Source organism: Protobothrops mucrosquamatus, unplaced genomic scaffold (assembly GCF_001527695.2).
Source record: "Protobothrops mucrosquamatus isolate PMUCROS unplaced genomic scaffold, P.Mucros_1.0 scaffold70, whole genome shotgun sequence".
NCBI classification, from domain to species: domain Eukaryota; kingdom Metazoa; phylum Chordata; class Lepidosauria; order Squamata; family Viperidae; genus Protobothrops; species Protobothrops mucrosquamatus.
The window spans coordinates 11,651-30,644 of NW_015386448.1; the positions used below are offsets into that span (position 1 = coordinate 11,651).

The 18,994-nt window shown below is 43.2% G+C and overlaps 1 protein-coding gene across 1 annotated transcript; it reads right to left on the reverse strand.

The window, feature by feature from the left end:
* Positions 1-849: 849 nt before the first annotated feature.
* SMAD4 (SMAD family member 4) lies at positions 850-18,994 on the reverse strand. Its single transcript, XM_015812140.1, has 11 exons — positions 18,663-18,994; positions 18,247-18,421; positions 16,032-16,061; positions 14,218-14,433; positions 12,607-12,726; positions 12,385-12,498; positions 9,545-9,595; positions 8,744-8,927; positions 4,916-5,084; positions 3,386-3,524; positions 850-2,077 (listed from the first exon to the last, which is right to left on the reverse strand). The coding sequence occupies exons 1-11, from the start codon at positions 18,909-18,911 to the stop codon at positions 1,866-1,868; spliced, it is 1,659 nt and encodes a 552-aa protein (XP_015667626.1). The 5' UTR covers positions 18,912-18,994; the 3' UTR covers positions 850-1,865.

Here is an 18,994-nt window from a genome sequence, read left to right on the forward strand (position 1 = left end):
AGAGGGGGTCATGTTATTCTCCAAAGAACCAGAGGGCAGGACGAGAAACAATGGTTGGAAACTGACCAAAGAGAGAAGCAACCTGGAATCAAGGAGAAACTTCCTGACAGTGAGGACAATTAACCAATGGAACAGCTGGCCTCCAGAAATCGTGGGTGCTTCATCGCTGGAGGTTTTTAAGAAGAGAGACTAGACCAGGGGTAGGCAACCTTGGCTCTTTTATGACTCGTGGACTTCAACTCCCAGAATTCCTGAGCCAGCCATGCTGAGGGGAAAGAGGTTTCCAAGCTGAGGCATGCTGGCTCAGGAATTCTGGGAGTTGAAGTCCACCAGTCATAAAAGAGCCAAGGTTGCCTACCCCTGGACTAGACAGTCACCTGTCTGAAATAGTATAGGTTCTCCTGCTTGAGCAGGGGGCTGGATTAGAAGACCTCCAAGGTCCCTTCCAGCTCTGCTCTGCTTTCTACCAAGGACCCCTCATTTCAACCCTGAGATTCCACTCCACTCCACTCCATTCTAAATGATATGACAGTCACATGACCTCTGGACACTGCAACTGTCAAAAATATATTCCAGTGGCCAAGTGTCCAAATTCTGACCATGGCAATGCTGCAAAATATGAGGCCTGATTGTAAGTCACTTTTTCAGCACTGTTGTAACTTCAAATGGCCACTAAAGGAATGGCTGTAAATCGAGGACTACCTGTACTCAGAGAAGACAATATGTCAGCAAACACACATCCAAAATGGATGCTGCAAGAAACACTCCCTATGGCTTGTTTCCATCCCCAAAGGCAAACAGATTCAGAGCTCCAGATTCAGAAGGTGAAGTTCATCACTTTACCGGTGCTGAGAGTTTTCTAATAGTTTTATTAACTAGAGAAGCATAATGCATCTGTCATACAGCCATTACATTTGCAACTTCTACTTGAAATTCTCTATACAAAGTCAATGCAAATAGATAAGATCGTTGATGAGATAAACAGCTTAAAATAACCGAGAAGTATAAAAACAAGTTTGCCAGCTTGCCCTGAGTAGAAATTTTGAAAAATATAAAATCTGGATTTTCAGCGGTACAACCATAAACATGATTAAGAAGTCTGAGATGGCACGCCAAGTTCAGTAAAGCAGATTCACGCTATCCCAATTAATTGCTCAAGTGTATTTTAAGTTCCATGCTGGTAAAAGTTAAAATCGGTTGGGAATGTAGAATGCAGACGTTTCACTACTGAATTTAGTAGACAATTTTACTGATTTGTTTCACGTTGCCTTTAAAATTGATACCAGCTCTGAAGCCCATCCCAGTTTTAGTGCATTTTTAAAATAATAGGCATACATAAAAATTTTACATAAAAAACTCCTGATGAGACATGCCCCGGTGCCCAGTAGAGCAGAGCATCAGAATCCTCCCTTTAGAATAATCAACATGATTTTGCTCATTTGGACTGGACTCAAGCAAGGACAAGTTGGGTGGCTGCATAAGTGAGGCCCCCCCCTCCAGGTTCCCTGAAATGCATAGGATCGTTCAGCGTGAGCTCCCCACTGTTCTGAGAAGCTCACACGAATCAATGAGATGTCCAAGAAGCAGACGCAGCAGTGATCCCGCCCGATCACCATCTAAAAAATTTCTGGCTGGTGACAGCTTTCCACAAGTAGCCCACCAAAGGTCTGAAGGTGTGAACTAGCTGGAGTTACAAGTTCAGCTTCTTTCTGCTGAGAGCAAGGTGGCAAAGACATTTTTCTCTTTAAAACCTGGTTAAGAGATTAAGCAGAATGGAAGTAAAATATATCTTCCCGTAATAAACAAAATGGTATTTTACAATCCACCCTCCTCGCTCCTCCGTCGTGGCTCACAGCTGTGCGGTCTCAGTCTAAGGGCTGGGGATCTGCGATGGGCATGGTGTGGAGGACTTCGTCCAGGAGCTGGAGGGCGCGATGTAGATGGATCTCAATCCAGCAGGGAGTCTCTTTGATGCTCTGGCGTGGGTAGTCGGGCCCCCATCCTTTCACAAAGCTCATCCTGAGGATGCACAGACGCCGGAGGTCGTCCACGCCAATTCCAGCAGCTGCCGACAAACCTAATGCAGAACAGGGATATTAAACATTCTTTTTATCAACATCTTTCATCAAACCAGGTGCTGGCACCAACCCAATTTTAGAAGAAGGTGCTTCATCCCTCTACAACTTTTGGTTTGTTCAGATTGTAATTTAGAAACAGAAAGAAAATAAAGCCCTTTGGAGTTTGGCAGCTAATAAATTCAAATAATTAAAGAAACGTATAAACAAGACCTGGACATTTTCAAGTATTTTGTTTAAAACTTTGTGTGTGCACACACGCATGTGTGTATGCTACATATCCCAGCATTAGAAACAGAAAGAAAATACAGTCCATTGGAGTTGGGCAGGTAATAAATTTAGATAAATAAAACATTGAGATTTTCAAGCATCTTGTTAGGAAAAAAAAAGCTTGTTATATATCCCAGTAAAGATGCAGCCTCTCTTAAATAAAGCTCAACTCCTTGTGATTATATGAATATCTCTAGTTTCTTTTAAAACTTTATGGGAGCGGATTGTCACTTCTTCCAAAATGTACCTCAATTTCTTGGTCTAGTTAACTAACCTCTATTTCATTGAGCCTATAATTCAGGGAGCATTTAAGGAGTAATTAATAGCACAGCTGCATTTCAGACCTCAAGATTCTTCAAAAAAGGAGGTTCCTCATGATGCTCCTTGCATTCTCCATTTATACAGGTTGGAGGTCTGCAAATCATGGTTTGATTAATCATAATTATATTGAGTGAAGTTATACAGTAATCCTAGAGTTAATGACTGCAATGCAGCTTCCAATCGTAATTTGTGACAGTTGTAAAGAGGGTCAGTCACGTGATTAAGCCAATTTTACCACCTTTTTTGTGATGGTTCAACAAACCACTTTCTTACACAACGGTTATCTGACCAAGGGATGCCATAAACTGGGGCAGCTTGCCAAGCAATCAAAGTGCAGTCTTGTGGCCACACACAAGGTGGCGGGTTGTGGGGGGCACAACCGTTAGGACTTTGAATCTGGGTCGTAAGTGACCCCCAAGTAGACCTATTGCAGCTCCAAGCAGTCGCTAGGCAACTGGTTCTAAGTCAAGGGCTGCCATCCGGAAGGTAAGCGTGCTGAGCAAATAGAGGGGGGGGGGGGGAAACAAACAGAAATAAGCAGCTTTAAATCCTAACTTACAAGTATACTTGGAAACTAAAATGTGTTTTGGATTTTAAACTACCAGAAATGCAGAATTCTTAAATTTGGGAATGCCTGATGCAATTCTCTGAATTTCCTTTTTTCTGCTGAAAGCATTTAAAGATATACCGAGGGATGACCTATTTCACTGAGTACTTACTGATGGCTGGAGCAATTCCTCCGACAGATCCTGGCCCGGGGATGTTTCCTGCCACAGCGGCAGCTTGAGCAGCAGCTGCGGCCTGTGCTGTGGCAGCCTGCTGTTGCATTTGGCGGTGGCACTGGCGTAAATCAAATACCTTAAAAAGAAGCAGCATTACTGCAGAGCGGAAGCTATCTCGAAAACAGAGCCCAAGCGAGTTAGGGGGAAAACAGCCCCACTACCTAAAGTGGTCACCGGGCGACCACGAAACCCAGTGCAGGGGCTGATGACCTCAGGGCTTAAATTAAAAAAATACCGATGCTATCATGCTTTCTCATCCCTTTTAAGATTAAAGTGTCTTTGGCTGCATGAATTCTCTGTATTTGGAGAAGGAATACAATAATTAAGAATCAAGCAGGACCTACTGTAAAGCCAACGTGGGTGGGGGGTGGGGGGGTATCTGCTTCGAGTGGCAACTATTTCTATGCTTCTGCTACCTGTCAAGCCGAGAGAGACTTGGAGCCTCCTATGGATGAACGGCTCTGAACGTGTCCCACCTGTTTATGCTCCTAAGAGTGGGATGCAAACCTAAGTGAATTGACCCAGGGCAAATGGAAGTATAGGTAGTCCCCGTCTTATGACCACAATGGGGCCAAAATTTCTCTTGCTAAGAAGCATTTGTTAAGTGAATTTTGCCCCATTTTATGACCTTTCTTGCCACAGTTATAAAGTGAATCAGGCTTCCCCATTGACTTTGTTCATCAGAAGGATGCAAAAAGTGAATGACATGACCCCGGGACAGTGCAGCTGTCATAAATATGATGCCAGTTGCCAAGCGTCCGAATTCTGATCGTGCAACCATAGGTATGCTGCGACAGTTATTAAATGTGAAAAATTGTAATAAATCATTTTTTTCAGTGCCACTGTAACTTTGAACGGTCACTAGATGAACTGCTGTAAATTGAGGACTACTGTGTGAATCTTCAGACCAAACACGCATAGGATAGTGGCCTATGTAAAAGCAAAAACAACACGAAACGTGGGGATTACGTTCAACCACTGACTCCATGTTACTTCCCTCCCCCTGGCTATTTTAATTGAAGAACAATTACATGGTTTTACAGTCACCTTCCCTTCTCTGCATTCACCCTTCTACCCATGCTACTTGCAAGCTGCTATATTTGGCGCCTGAAGAACCCAACTTTTTGTGATTTTGAAGAAGGTTTAACCTAATTGCTTCTATTAGAAAACATCCAAGAGCCTCTTGATTTATCCAAATCGTAAAAATAAAGTTCTTTACAGCACTGCAAAATCCCTTTTCTATTATGTGTGCTGAGCACGAAGCGCCTACGCTTCTGGCTTCAAAACGTATCTAGCCTTGATTTGAAAGCAGCAAAGATACACTGATAGCTTAGGAACCAAATGACACAAAACCATTCCTGAGAAAACTGTAACGGAAGACTCTTAGCACCACCAATCCAGAACTAGAGCATTAAAATGATTCCTGTTATTACAACTTTAAAATCCAGGATTATTTTATTAACAAACCTTGATATAGGCACTAGGATAAATTTTGTGAACTGCATCGCCTGGGGCTCGTCCTGCTTCTCGGTCCAAGTAGTAACTCTGAACAAAAACAGCATGATCACTGAGGCACCGAACCCAGACATCGCCTTCACCTTTACACTCCAGTTGTACACCTTTACCTATATGCAACCTGATAGAGGGAAAAAAATAACATGATTCAGTAAAGTGGGAAAAAATGAACAATTGACAAATCAGTTTTATTTGGTTTCAACATCAATCGCTCTTAAGCAGTTGTGCAAACTCTCTGAAGACTGAGTGTCTTAAGAACAAGGCCTGCCTTTACCCCAAACACAGGAAGATGGCATAGATTTATCTAATGATACCCCCCCCCCATTAGAATCAAGGCTTCAGTGTACAAAACCCCTTTAAAATCTGCGTGCCTGTTACAGCTACCCTTAGTTGAGAATTTTGACAGTTGCAGTCCAGTGGATCGGCCACAAGTCAGTTTGGGGTAACCATTAGAAAAACAATCAGACAGACAGACAGCCAGCCAGCCAGCCAGACAGACAGACAGACAGAAAGAAGAAAGAAAGAAAGAAAGAAAGAAAGAAAGAAAGAAAGAAAGAAAGAAAGAAAGAAAGAAAGAAAGAAAGAAAAAGAAAGAAAGCCGTGTACTTGCACTAGGTCCAAGGAGTTGTGACCTAAGGCCCTGCTGTGATATTTTAACCAAGGAATAAGCAAAGACTCAGGAGACCCTGAACAGCGGCAGGCAGGCTCAAGATAAGAGCGAGGCCACTTCAGCAGCAAGAGAAGTGGTGGAAGTATATTTTGAGGTTTTTTTGAGGAATGACTTTCAAGACGAGTGAACTCAAAACACGTCCAACTACATGAAGCCTATTGCTAGCTTATGTTCCGGACAAGATGCCTGTATTAAATAACGAAGAATCAGAAGCCTATTTACCAAGTGGGTCTTTACTGACGCACTCAGATGACGTGCCCATAGCCCTAGGCAGGGCCTCCCTGCTCCGTGTTTCAAGATTGCTATGCAGATGCACCAATTCCTTTGAAAGAAACTACAGGTCCTCCTCAACTTAAAATGGTTCATTTGGTGACACCGTTTGAAATTACAACAGCACTGAAAAAAGTGACTTATGACCATTTTCCACACTTATGACCATTGCAACATCCCCACGGTCACGTGATCAAAATTCAGACATTTGGCAACTGACTCGTCTTTATGACGGTTGCAGCGTCCCAGGGTCATGTGATCCCCTTTTGTGAAATTCAGACAAGCAAAGGATTCGCTTAACAGCCAGGTTACTAACTTATCAACTGCAGTGACTCAACAACGGTGGCAAAAAAAGGACTTACAATGGGACAAAACTTACTTAACAAGTATCTCGCTTAGTAACAGAAATTTTGGGCTCAACTGTGGTCATAAGTCGAAAACAAACTGAATGTCTGATTTACTTCTAGCAATGAATCACACTTGGAATAATCAATTCACACATGCAAGAGATCTGTTTGGTGGTGCAGAAACCATGGCTAACGATGCCTGTGTAAGGCAAGTCTGAGTAGAAAAATGGGACAATAATTTATTTTATAACAAGATTCTATAATGGAAAACCTTTCCACTTATTTTGATTTTCATAAACCTTTTTGAGGTCACAGTTGGGCATCATAAGGACTCACTTAACAGAGTCAGATGTTCCATGTTTTCCCGAAAGTAAGGCCTAGCTCCATTTTGGGGGGATGGGCCAAATATAAGCCCTACCCCAAAATAAGCCCTAGTTTTGGGCAAGGTGCACACCTAGAAACCAAGCAAGGGCGGGAGTGGAGCTACGATTGCAGCCAGGCCTCCCATGGATTGACGCTTGCATCGCCTGCGGCTGAAAGGAGCAGCTTCATTCTGCAGCCGAGAAGCGAGCTATGGATTCAATCCGTAGCTCGGTTATCGGCTCCAGCAGCCTCCCAGAAAGGCCTCCGAGTGCAAAATGCAGGCGGGAGCTCCATTCTCAGCTGCAGAATGAAGCTGCTCCTTCGGCTGCAGAAGGAGTGGGCCGGCCGGGGGGGGGTGCTGGCGGTGCCGGAGGTGAATGGAAGAGACACCCCACCCCTGAAAATAAGACCTAGTGCCTCTTTTGGAGGAAAAAATTAAAATAAAATAAAAATAAGACTGGGTCTTATTTTTGGGGAAACACGGTATATCAAATATATCCAACAGGATTTTAAATACAGCGAAATCAAGTTCTGTGGAATTATTAAATTATTGCCAAGAAAGGAACACAATGCAAAGATTGCTGATTAAGGATGAAAACAAATACATTTTATCCATCGCTCTTCTGGTGTGGTCACCAGAATTCAACATTTGTGCAATTTGTTAATTAAAAGCACCACTCCAGACAATCAGCAACTGGTAATTTTAATTACATAAAAAGGGATCTCTCAGAATAGATATAACTCAACGTATAACATAGGATATCCAGGCAGATTCATATCCCCATAACCTATGATGTGATGATTGTAGAATACAAATCAGAAATGTCTGTGTGGAACTTACTCCATTTCTTAATCTCATTACTTCCTCGGCATCTTTCCTTGCAGTAGCCATCTCTCCATTCTTGAAGAAGTAGGGGAGAGGTTCTGCTCGGAGGTTCCCTTAGGTTCAGGGGTAGGCCACCTTTTATGACTCATGGACTTCAACTCCCAGAATTCCCGAGTCAGCATGGCTGGTTCAGGAGTTCTGGGTATTGAAGCCCACAAGTCATAAAAGGGCCAAGGTTGCCTACCCCTGCCTTAGTTCAGCAGACCAACGATAGCATCAACCCTCTGGAACTCCAACTCTAGCAACATCATAATTACATTGGCAGACGAAGGTATTTCTATTCTTTTATTTTTTTTTAAGTCCGACATGAGCTTAATGTACTTTTATGCTGTTTGGGTACATCACGCAAAGACCTACCCTTAGAGAAGTCTTTATTGCTGGGAAAGGTGGAAGGGAGAAAAAGATGGAAAGAAATGGAAAGACTGAGTTACAGGCGCAATGAGGGCACTGTTGGAAGACCTGGTGGGCAAGTTGGGGACAGATCGTCTTGAAGAAAATGTGTCTATGTGGTCATTAAGAATCAACGCCAACTTGATCTTCCTTGGGGACATTATTAATGGCAGGTCTATCATTGATAAACAAACACGGCATGATAAATGAGTGAACCCGAGGAAGAATACTGCAGAGTCAATTGTGAAGAATATCAAAATAAGAGGTATATAGGTAGTCCTCACTTAATGACCCTAGCTGGAACCAGAGTTTCCACTGTTAAGTGATGTGGTCATTAGGTAAAACCTCATGTGACCACCCAGCAGTTTTGGTAGTCCTGGCTGAGGTCGTTAGGCCAGGACGGCACCATCATTGGGCAATGACCTCCTATTTCTCCTGCCCTCCTCTCAACTCCCCCCACCCACCCATCTCCGTTCCATCCTTGCCCTTCCCCTTCCGGCCAGCCTGCACCACCGCTGACCTTGGCCACCTGCTCCTTCCCAGGATGAAGGGCCAGGCTGGGCACACCTCAGCAGCAGCAGCAGGATGGAGGAGGAGGAGGAGGAGGAGGAGGAAAAGCACAACGGGCAGGAGGGGGGGGCAGCAGAGGGCAGGGGTCCCAAAGGCACCGTAAGCGCTGTAACCTCCAGGCCCGGTCGTAAAGGCCATTCATTCGGCACTGTCGTAACTTCAATCACTGAACTAATGGTCTTTAAGCAAGGACTACTGTACACCTAAGCAGGAGGACACACTTTCAAGCACCCCAAAACGAAGGACCAGCCAGAGGCTTCCTTTCCCAGACCCGCAAAACCTACCTGGCTCTCTCAATGGCTTCTGTTCTATGTACATTGGAAAGCTGACCGAGGCAAAAGCGGTCCCCACCTGAAGGGTCCACATATCCATCCACAGTAACAACTGGACAGCTCGAAGGGACTTTGAACGTCTCCCCCACTTGAACATCCATCTCAAAATAGGCAATTGAACACCAGTATTCTGGAGCTGAAGGGGAAGGCGAGGCGAGGGTGAAGAAGAGAGGCTTCGTTAAAAAAAAGATCAGCACTACAAGAACTGGAAGAGTTAGCGAGTACAAGGAAAATGCTTTCTAGGCCAGTTTTTTCCCCCACAGCTCCGAACCATCTCCCGATTGCTTAAAAACATCTCCATCCATCACACAATGGTTTTTAAAAAGCCAAGCTGCTGAACATGGACGGAAGGCACCGGGGAGGGGGGGGGCTTTTTAGGTGGGGGTGGAGGAGTGAAAACTGTAGGGAATGGCCTACTCGCCCCCTTCTCCTAAAGTGCAACCCCTTGAACGCCTCTCCCCACAGCCATTTTGGCTTCTTAGCCCCCCCCCCCATTGGAACCTTTTTTTAAAAAAAAGACTGACTGCTGCCCCTGTGGGGAAGGGGTGCAACCGAGGCGAGAAACACGTGAGGAACCCACAGACCAAGACTGGCTGGCAGACCAGAGGATCCCCACTCCTTAATACAGGAGTATCATACATGTGAGTGGATAAAATGGTAAGATGGATTTTAAAGAGGGCACAAGGTACCCGTTTAATTCTGTAATGTGGAATAAGCATTTAACTGAATATTCATTAAAACAAATGCACCTACCAGGATGATTTGATATTGGAGGTTGGAATGCAAGTTCATTATGAACTGGCCCTTTAAAAAAAAAATAGTGAAAAAGTCATACTTTTTACCCATTGTCCTTGCAGGTTTTCCCATCTCTAAAAGACTATTTCCTATCCAAGTCTAATAAATCTAAATAACAGAACTGGATACAAAATGGAAAATATGTTTTGTTTTAAAAGCCAAACACACACTCTGTTTTTCATAATTTGCACCAAAAAATAAGACTGGGACTCACTATAACCAAAATCTAGAACACTTTGGTTGTCCTGACTTGACATTAAACAGATCTAGAGCAAGGGTGTCCTTCTGGACTTCAGCTCCCAGCAAGGCTGGCTGGGGAATTCTGGGAGTTGAAGTCCACAGGTCTTAGAAGTGGCCATGATTGGACAGCCCTGCTCTAGAAGGTCTTTTGGAGCAAAGCAAGGCAAGGCTGGGGCACCCCCCCCCACCCCGTTCCGTGACTGGTGTGCTGGTCTACCCACAACCTCACCATCTTTTTTCGGTGCCTTCCAGGTGCTATTTAGCTCCTGCCCAAGTCCCTGGCTTCCACCGGCTGCCTGTCCCCCATCCTAACCTTCTCGGGATTCCTTTACTTACCCCTCCTGTTAGTCACGGATATCCAGCATTTCAGCCCCACAGCTTTCTTTTCCCATTTTCTCCTAGCGATTCTCAAGACCTCTTTAATCTCCACGCATCCAATATGCCAGTGGTGGCGAACCTATGGCACGCGTGCCACAGGCGGCACGCAGAGCCGTTCCTGTGGGCACGCACGCCATTTCTGGGCTCCTCCCCCTCCCCCTCTCCACGCACGCGCAGTCCGGGAACAGCTGCAAGAGCTGGGCGGGGTGAGGGAACGTATAAAAGGAGCAGTTTTGGCGGGAGAGTGAGTGAAATCAGAGCCGCCATCTCCCTTCCGCAGTGCAGCCCCATCGGCTTGAGCGGAGACAGCCCCTGGACAGCCGGAAAGGAGCCCTCACCTGGTGCAGGTCCTGTCTACAGGGTGGCTCTGACGGGGGCGGCGGCGGCGGCTGCTCTGAGCCCCTTGACTGGCCGACCGCACAGAGAAGCAGGAGGCGGCGGTGTGATCCCTGCATTGCCAAGCCCGGCCAGCCGCAGATCTGGAAGCAAAACTGCCGACCATCCTCACGCTGGTTGGGGCAGTGGCGGGGGAAGGTGAGCTGTGGCAGACGCCCTCCCCTCCCCGCCCGGAGGTGCACGCGGGACAATGTGCGGCAGTAGCGGCAAAGGGTGCCCGCATGCCAGATCTTGCCTTCCCCCGTAGCCGCCGCCACCAGCGCGAGGATGGTCAGCAGAGCTTTGCTTCCAGATCTGCTGCCTGACACTATCGCCCCCCCCACACAGAAGCCAGCGAGCGCATGGGGGCCGACGGTGTCCGTCAGCAGCCACAGCATGCTGGCTGTCCTGCATAATGGCGGACTGGCCACAGAGCCCCATTGGCGCGGGCAGAAATCGCTCTGGGATAGCTGGAAAAAAGCTTTTGCCTGGCCTGGGTGCATCCACTCGACGGATCTGATGGGGGTGGCTTCTGCTGCTGCTCTGACTGGTCAGCCCTGCAGGGAAGCAGAAGGGGCAGCTGGTGCGCGAATCTGCTGCCTCAGGCTGCTAGTGAGCAGCTGAGGCGGCTCCAGACCCCCGGCTGCCCCTCCACCTCCTCCTGCTTCCCTGCTGACCATTCAGAGCAGCAGCAGAAGCCACCCCCATGANCAGAAACGGCTCCGGGGCTCCGCTCTTCTGCCTGGCTGCTAGGAAAAAAATTCTTGGGAACAAAGTTTTTTTTATTATGGTTGTGACCACCGAGGCCACGCCCACCCAGTCAGCCACGCCCACCCGGCACGCAGCAATAAATAAATGGGTTTTGGGTTGCGGTTTGGGCACTCGGTTGCTAAAAGGTTCGCCACCACTGCAATATGCCAACCACCCCTCTTCCCGCTTTTTTCAACACCTTTTTTTTTCTTAACAACTCTTAGTAACTGATAACGTCTTTGGCTTTTTCAAGCTGTCAGCCCAAAACATTTCATCAAAAATGTTTTGGTATACATTTGGACCAAACGTCCAGCCTGATATCTGGCCTGGACTGAGATGAAACTAACTCCTTTGTGCACAGGACAATTTCATATGCATAGCAAACCAGCAACATAGCAGAAACTAGGATGAGGTCTGCCTGTTTATATCTACAGTGCCTAATGTTAAGTATGCTCTTTAGAAATAAACTCACATTTGGTGTGAAGGTTTCTCAATAGTTTAAAGGCAAAATTATTTGCAGACCAGTATATTAATCAAAGAATTAGACCAGTTTATAAAAGTTCTATAAAAACTCTCTATATAAGTTCTACAAATTCCCAAACAGAAGAATATGGGATTGAAGGGATTGAATTCTGGGAATGATACGAAAGACAGTGGTATTTTCTTATTATTTTTTTTAAAAAAGTTACACATTTATATCCCAAATGACTTTGTCTAAAAAGTTCCACGTGCCTTTTGCCAAGTTATTCTATTTGTACCCTGTTAATATAAAAGGCAGTAGCTGAGTTCATACATTGCTCTATGTCATGAATTAACTAGGCTTTTTTTTTTTGTAAGCCACAAATGGGCTAATTCACAACAAGTCCTAACCCAAACCACATTATGACTCAGTATTACCCGGCCACTAACTTGCCTGAGATAAGTTACAAAGCTTCATAGATGACCAAATATTTCTTCGTTATTTCAGTTCAGCATTACATCTTGCTGTCTCTCTGGCAATCATGATTTAATTACACAAATTAAGCAACCCCTACAATAATATAGTGCATGCTTACAGTAATGTCCAGGATGAGGCATAGGTGGATGATGTTGAAGGTGTCCGTTTTGATGGTGGGGGATCGTAGGTGTGTAGGCTGTGGTACGACTGCCAGTCCAAGTTGCTGAACTATCTAAAAAAGGTACAGAAAATATGTGTTTATTCCCATCTCTTTTCAAGGAAAAAGACTGCAAGCTAAACTAAACTAAACCCTGGAGTGGAATGCAAACAGTTCACTTACTGTGGTGGTAAGTAGCTGGCTGAGCAGTGAAGCCATTCTGCTGTGCCCCTGGCTGAGGCCCTGAAGGAATCTGTAAGAGTCCATCACTGTGGCTACCTGCCAACATATTGGTGGGTTGGCCTGGCAAAATGTAAAACAGTTCACAATTGCTTTAAAAAATGAATGGCTATTCTGTTGGAAGCCTGAAGTTTCTGCCATTTACTATGATTACAGTAATAAAACCACAATAAAACACATTTGAACACATTAAGGTAGCTGCTGAATTCTAAGTAATAAATGTGAACGAGATAATATGATGCAAGGACAAAGAAGCTGAATACCACTCTACCAAAAAGGCAGGACAGAAGCCACCAGCACAATCCTCCTTTATTACTTAGAGTGCTTACTTGGCATCCAAAATAAGATCTTGTTTGCTCCATTTTTGTTTATCTACTTAGGCCTGGGATTAAAGACATAAAAAAAAAACAGTGCTTGGCACTGGGGTTCTTATTAAACTTGTAGAAGCATGGAATTATTTTCTTGATCTAAGGAGTCTTTCGGAATTATGCAAAGTAGGAGACACTGTAAAAACGTTTAAAAAAAGATGAAAAAAAAGCACTATTTATCTAACTACTATCCATCTCCCTAAACACTGGTCTGTTTTCTAACTTGCTTTGTTAACATAATGTTCAGATTTCCACAGTTTTCTTTCTGATGCTGACATTGAGAGCTAAACATTCTTTCTAATCTAGAAGCCAAAATCTGGAGGTTAGAATCTGCACCCAATACAAGATACAGTATACATGTGTATGAATCCCCATCCTCTCCACCCCCATGTTATGTTTTATATAATGAACAACTATAAGCTGCCAACACACAGACAGACTGAAACAGTACATAAATGAAATAAATAAATGGATGGATGAATGAATGAATGGATAAATAAATAAATCTGGATTACAGCTCTTCTTCCATAAAAGGAATCAAGTAACAACCATCATCTTTATCATTAAGTTAATGGTAATTTATTTATTTGTTAAAGTCATTAGCTGCCTATCTCACCGTGGATGCTACTCTAGGCAGCTTACAATAATAAAAAAGGAAGAAAAATGAAAAGGCATGTAAACAAAAGTAAAATAATAAGAATAAAATAAACAATGATAAAGAACACAATGAGAATAAATACATCAATATAATCAAATTATATTTATATATAATTATAATTTTATAAAATTAATATACACGATATAATAATCAACCAGGACTCCATGGTTTCTCAGTTCATTTAGTAACCCATTTCTATGAGGGGCCCAGGGTGCTCTCTTGAGCTGGCTTGTTCTCTTGCAGACGTTTCATTACCCAAACTAGGTAACATCATCAGTGCTAGGGCGGGAGTGCTGTTTCCCGTCACCGTTTACATTCTAGCGGCTTGCCCTGTCAGTGTTGGTGGTGGATAGTCTTAGAGATTCTTCGATTGCACTGTTTGCTGTTGGCCTCTTTGCAAGTTTCTTGATTGGGGTATATTGTTTACCCCTGAGCTACAAATATTCTCCTTTATTAATCTGTTTATATTAATGGTCTGATTAAGTGGGACAGACAACATGCATTTTCACACAGTGGCCATTCTCTTACTTGTGGAAGGGACAGGAATGTTGGGAAAGCTGGGAGTGCTGGCAGAAGTAGACTCAGAAGGCGCTAACATAGCCGGGGTACTGTAGGGCTCAGCGGAGGCTCTGTTGCTGGGGGGGTGCTGAATGGTCTGGACCGAGTGGCCCTCGGCGGAGGACAGCGACGGCTGCCCTTCAAATTCATGGACATACTCATCTTTTACTAACATGCTAGCCGGCGCTGTAATAAAAGACAAGTTTAAGAGATTAAGGAGAAAAATACACAAACTGCTGTAAACCCACTGAAGGAAGAAAAGCTATTTTCATTTGAAGTCACAGATAGAGAAGAATTATTTTAAATTACAAAGAAGCGTATCTAGTATAAATGAATTTGGGAAAGTTTTTTAATTAAAAAAGCAGGTTGATACTAGAAGTACGTGAAATAATCATATGCTTGAGATATTTAGAATAAAGTGGAAGAATGTTCTCAGGGTACACAAATAAACTTGAGATACAAACGTCCCAAATGATAAATATCTTTTTGAAAGAATAAAAAATAATTATTTCTTATTTATGAGTATTAAAATCCACTGTAATGAACCAAAATAATCCTTCTCTCATCCATGCTCTTGGGATTATGTCAAGAATTTCTAGCAATTTTTGGACATTGAAATTATTCTGGACCCTATAGATTATACTTGCAACTAGTTATTTATAACCTTTATCTTGCCCAAATACGCAGTGTACTACGTCAGTACAGGAAAACCAAAATAATAATAATAATGTGTAAATCAGGACAAGGTCAAAAAGATAATCACAAAAACTAAGAACACCCATCCCCATCCAAGAGGCATGAACTTCTCTAACAACTGCAGACAATAAGCCCGTCACTGGCAAGACGACAGAAGCAACCTGTGACGGGCACAGAATTGTTGCCCTACTGTGGCTACAGATACACATGTTGAAATTCAACACTCAATGAGCAGAAATGGGCTTCCTCCTCTTCTTCCCCCATTCCCCCCCCCAAGGAGACTCTGAGGGCGCATGGGAGAAGCTGAAAGCTCTTATACATCAGCAAAAATCGATTCCATTAGCAGACAATATCCAGCTCTTATGCACATAAACCCAGAGCCAGCACCTTCCCCACACAAACCTATTAGGAAAAAAAGGAAAGTCATTTAGCATACAGGGGACTTTTTCAATGTAGTCAACGGGAATGGATTTAATTCTAGCCTGATGACAAAATAAAACCCAGTTGGGATTTAATCCCAGTTTGGAAATATAATAAACCCAAAATCAATTATACGTGTACAAGAAACTGCATGTAGAAAGCAGCTAAGATAAATTAATTAGCCAAGTAAATCACAGTAGGATGGATCAGACTTATTCAATGGATTTATTCCAGGTTTAAGTATATCTAACACAATGCATTAGTGGACACCCAGAAATTAGAAATTTATGAGTTCAGATATCTCATTTAGATTGATAAACTATTTTTTTTAGTTCTTGAAAAGAGACTTTTTATTGACTTAAGTCCATCAGGTGGCAATGTTAATCGCATAAAATGAGTAACCAGTTAAAGGTCTCAAACAGTAATTGGCAATACTGTTATTTTTCTTTATTCCTTTAAGAACACAAACAAGTATAACAATCATAACATCTTATTTTCTCTTCCTCTGCCATTCATATGACAGAACACTTCCTTGTGACTCATGTAATTGCATAATACAATTTGCTATTCTTTCTACTGCAGAAAATATAGTTTCTCCAATGTTTACGTAGCTTTAAATTTAAGATTCCATGTTGTTTGTAATGCATAAAATGTTATGTATAGCTTACCAGAACTTTGCAGAGTTAATCCTGAAAGATCTTTAAAGAGGAGAAAAAACACAATAATTAGACTAGTTTTAAATACCAGTGAATAAACATTTTTTCCATCCAAATGTTTAAACAAAAAATGAACAGAAATACGTAAATATGTCTGAGAGGATAGGCTGCTGCAAAATGGCCAGGACCTGGGCTGTTGGGTGCCCTGTCCCTCTCCCTAGCCAGCCCGGCCACTGTAACAGCTGAGCAGAGAGAAGCAGCTGGGGGTGGTAATGGTGGAGTTGGAGTGTTGTAGGGAGAGTTTGTGGTGGTTTGTGTTTGCTTGCGGAAACTAAAACAGCTTGAAACAGCTTATGGCAAATAGAACAGTTACTCTTCTCCAGAAGTAGGGCTTGCTAAGAGAAGGAGTAGAGCAGGGGTGTCAAACTGCCGGATGAAGCCATGCCCACCCCCATTGCCAGCAATGGAAAAAAAAGTCATGACACCTCGCAACATGTCACGTTTGACACCCCTGGAGTAGAGGAACAGGAGTTGTGGCAGAATTGGGGTGGGGGTGGGCATGGTAAATAGTGGGGGGGGGGGGTCNGGGGGGGGGGGGGGGTCCCTTCAGGTGGGTGTGTTTCCTAGAGGCCAGGTGTAGGGTTCTGTTCACTCTCCAGGGTTTTGCAACCCATTAACTTAGGATATGGGTAAAAGAGCCTGTGACAATAATGCTCCTTCTGTATAAAGCCTGGAGACCTGGTTGTTCCCTGAGGTGTTTCGGTCAGGAGATTAGGTGAGCTTCTGCTGCTATTGAGGATGTATTTTTTGTGACTGAGGTTACTGCATTACCTTTGTGGGTGTTCCATGCTGTACTTCTTGTTTTGATCCCTATACACCACCTAGTCACTATTTTGAGATAGGTGACCGTTTAAATAAATGAATTGTTATGTTCTTAAATTCTCTACTTGGCAAATTTTTATATTAAACTGGAAGCCGTCTTTCTATGCTACCATTTCTGGAATACAATTCCATGATAATAAATAAATCCAATATTTATTTATTTATTGTTCCATCACAATAATACTTTTTTTAAACAACAGCTCTCAAAGGTGGACAAGGGACCAATTGATTCTTCCGTTCTATCAATGCAAACATTTATTGTCAGACTTTTTTCTAATCCACCTTTAAGGAATGTTTAAAGATCCATCCACCACATTCAAAATAAAGTCCATGAGACAAAACAGTTTTCAAGAGTCTTCCACAAGCACCATGAAATCTGTGAGCAAAATCTGAGTCGACTGTCATACTACCTTGAACTGAGAGGACTCCTGAAACTATGTGGGCAGATATGTGGCTTTCTTAGTATTAACACTGAACTATTTTGCCACTGCTTTTTTTTTCAGAATGTGTTCTGATTTCTCAGTCTAGCCTACAAGGATTTCTTCCATCCAACTACTCTTTAGGTCCGACTATGTTTAGCTTTTCCAACATCATCAAGGCTACTTAGCCTAAAGGCTGCAAAACACAGCTTAATTGTCACAAAACCTGCCTTGACCACTAACAGCAGTAGGATGCAACATTAAAACCCACAACTATGAAACAAAAGGTCTCTTGAATACTGCAAGGCAAAGATAAGGGTAAGCAAAGAATTCAAGAACACCGGAGGATCCAAGGCCATAAGGAAATCAAGTGTGTCTGTCTCTACGGAGCTCTGGGAGAAGAAATAACTTGGAGAAATTTGTCTAATTCCCCACTACAATGGCAGGAAAGAATCTGGAATATTTTACTGGCAGAGATGATGTTCTCTCTGGCGTATCTCCCAGGTGTTTTATGTTTCTTTCTTTGAAAGAAAGAAAAAAAGCTGCTGGTATGACTAACATTGCACCTACGCACTGCAACCTTATTTCTGGTTGTCAGTGTTCCTGGTACATCTTTCCTACAACCAAAGAGAATAGGAAAAGATAGCAATAGCACTTAGACTTATATACTGCTTTACAGCCCTCTCTAAGCGGTTTTACAGAGTCAGCATATTGCCACCAATAATCTGCGTCCTCATAACAATGAAAGGTCCGTTGACCAACAGCAGGAATATTTTCTAGCAGTCTGGAGTCTACTGCCATGCAAAGTAACCACAAATAAAAAAAACTTACTCAGAAAGTAGGGGGGGGTCAGGAATCCGTTGTTAAAGCTAACCCAATTTCTAATTTAACTTCAACAATTAACAAGGATTTATGAACAAACTTACCAATGCCAGGTGACACAACACGTTCATAATGATATGGATTCACACAGACACTGTCACATTTCAAGTCAAATGCATACTGGCAATATTTGACATGTTTGAGTTCATTTTTGTGAAGATCAGGCCACCTCCATAGCCGTGCATAAATTACATGTGGAAAGCCCTTTCGACCAGCCACCTAAAAAGATTGAAAATCATGGAAAAATGGAAAATTAGAGTGAAAATGATGTAAGAAATCCAGGATATGAAGGAAATGCCATTATGTTTTATACTCTATTGCTACAAAAAACCCGCCATCACTCATCTATAAGCACAATTCACAGGGTCATAGGCAAGCATGACAATTGTCCATTCCTCTACATCTCTTTGTCACTACATAAAATAAAGAACATAAGAGCACCAGATATGCTTCTACTAACCTGAAGCCTCCCATCCAGCGTTCTCTGAATTGTAACACATTTGCTAGGATGAGCTCCATTTGTGGTTATGGCTGTAATCAAGGAATCCAGTTCATCTTTTTTCTCCTTGAGTTTTTTAACTAAGCTTTCAATGGCCCTCTTTGCAAATGTTTCACTCTCCCCTCCTTGTCGATGGCACATCAAGCTGTGAACGATGCTCAGGCAAGCATCGTTACTGGTCGGCGTGTTGGTAATAGACATACTGTCCATTGGTAGAGTTCTCGCTTCAAGACCAAAGATCCCTGCCCACCAGAGGGCCAGAGACTACATCCAGGACAAGCCTAAAAGAAAAA

Excerpts from the sequence above, each read along its gene's own strand:
- SMAD4 (XM_015812140.1), bottom strand. The coding sequence starts at position 18,911 with ATGGACAGTATGTCTATTACCAACACGCCGACCAGTAACGATGCTTGC. Across the intron at positions 14,434-16,031 it reads ATTAACTCTGCAAAGTTCTG|CGCCGGCTAGCATGTTAGTA; the intron begins GTAAGCTATACA and ends CTTTTATTACAG. Across the intron at positions 3,525-4,915 it reads ATCCTAGTGCCTATATCAAG|GTATTTGATTTACGCCAGTG; the intron begins GTTTGTTAATAA and ends CTTCTTTTTAAG.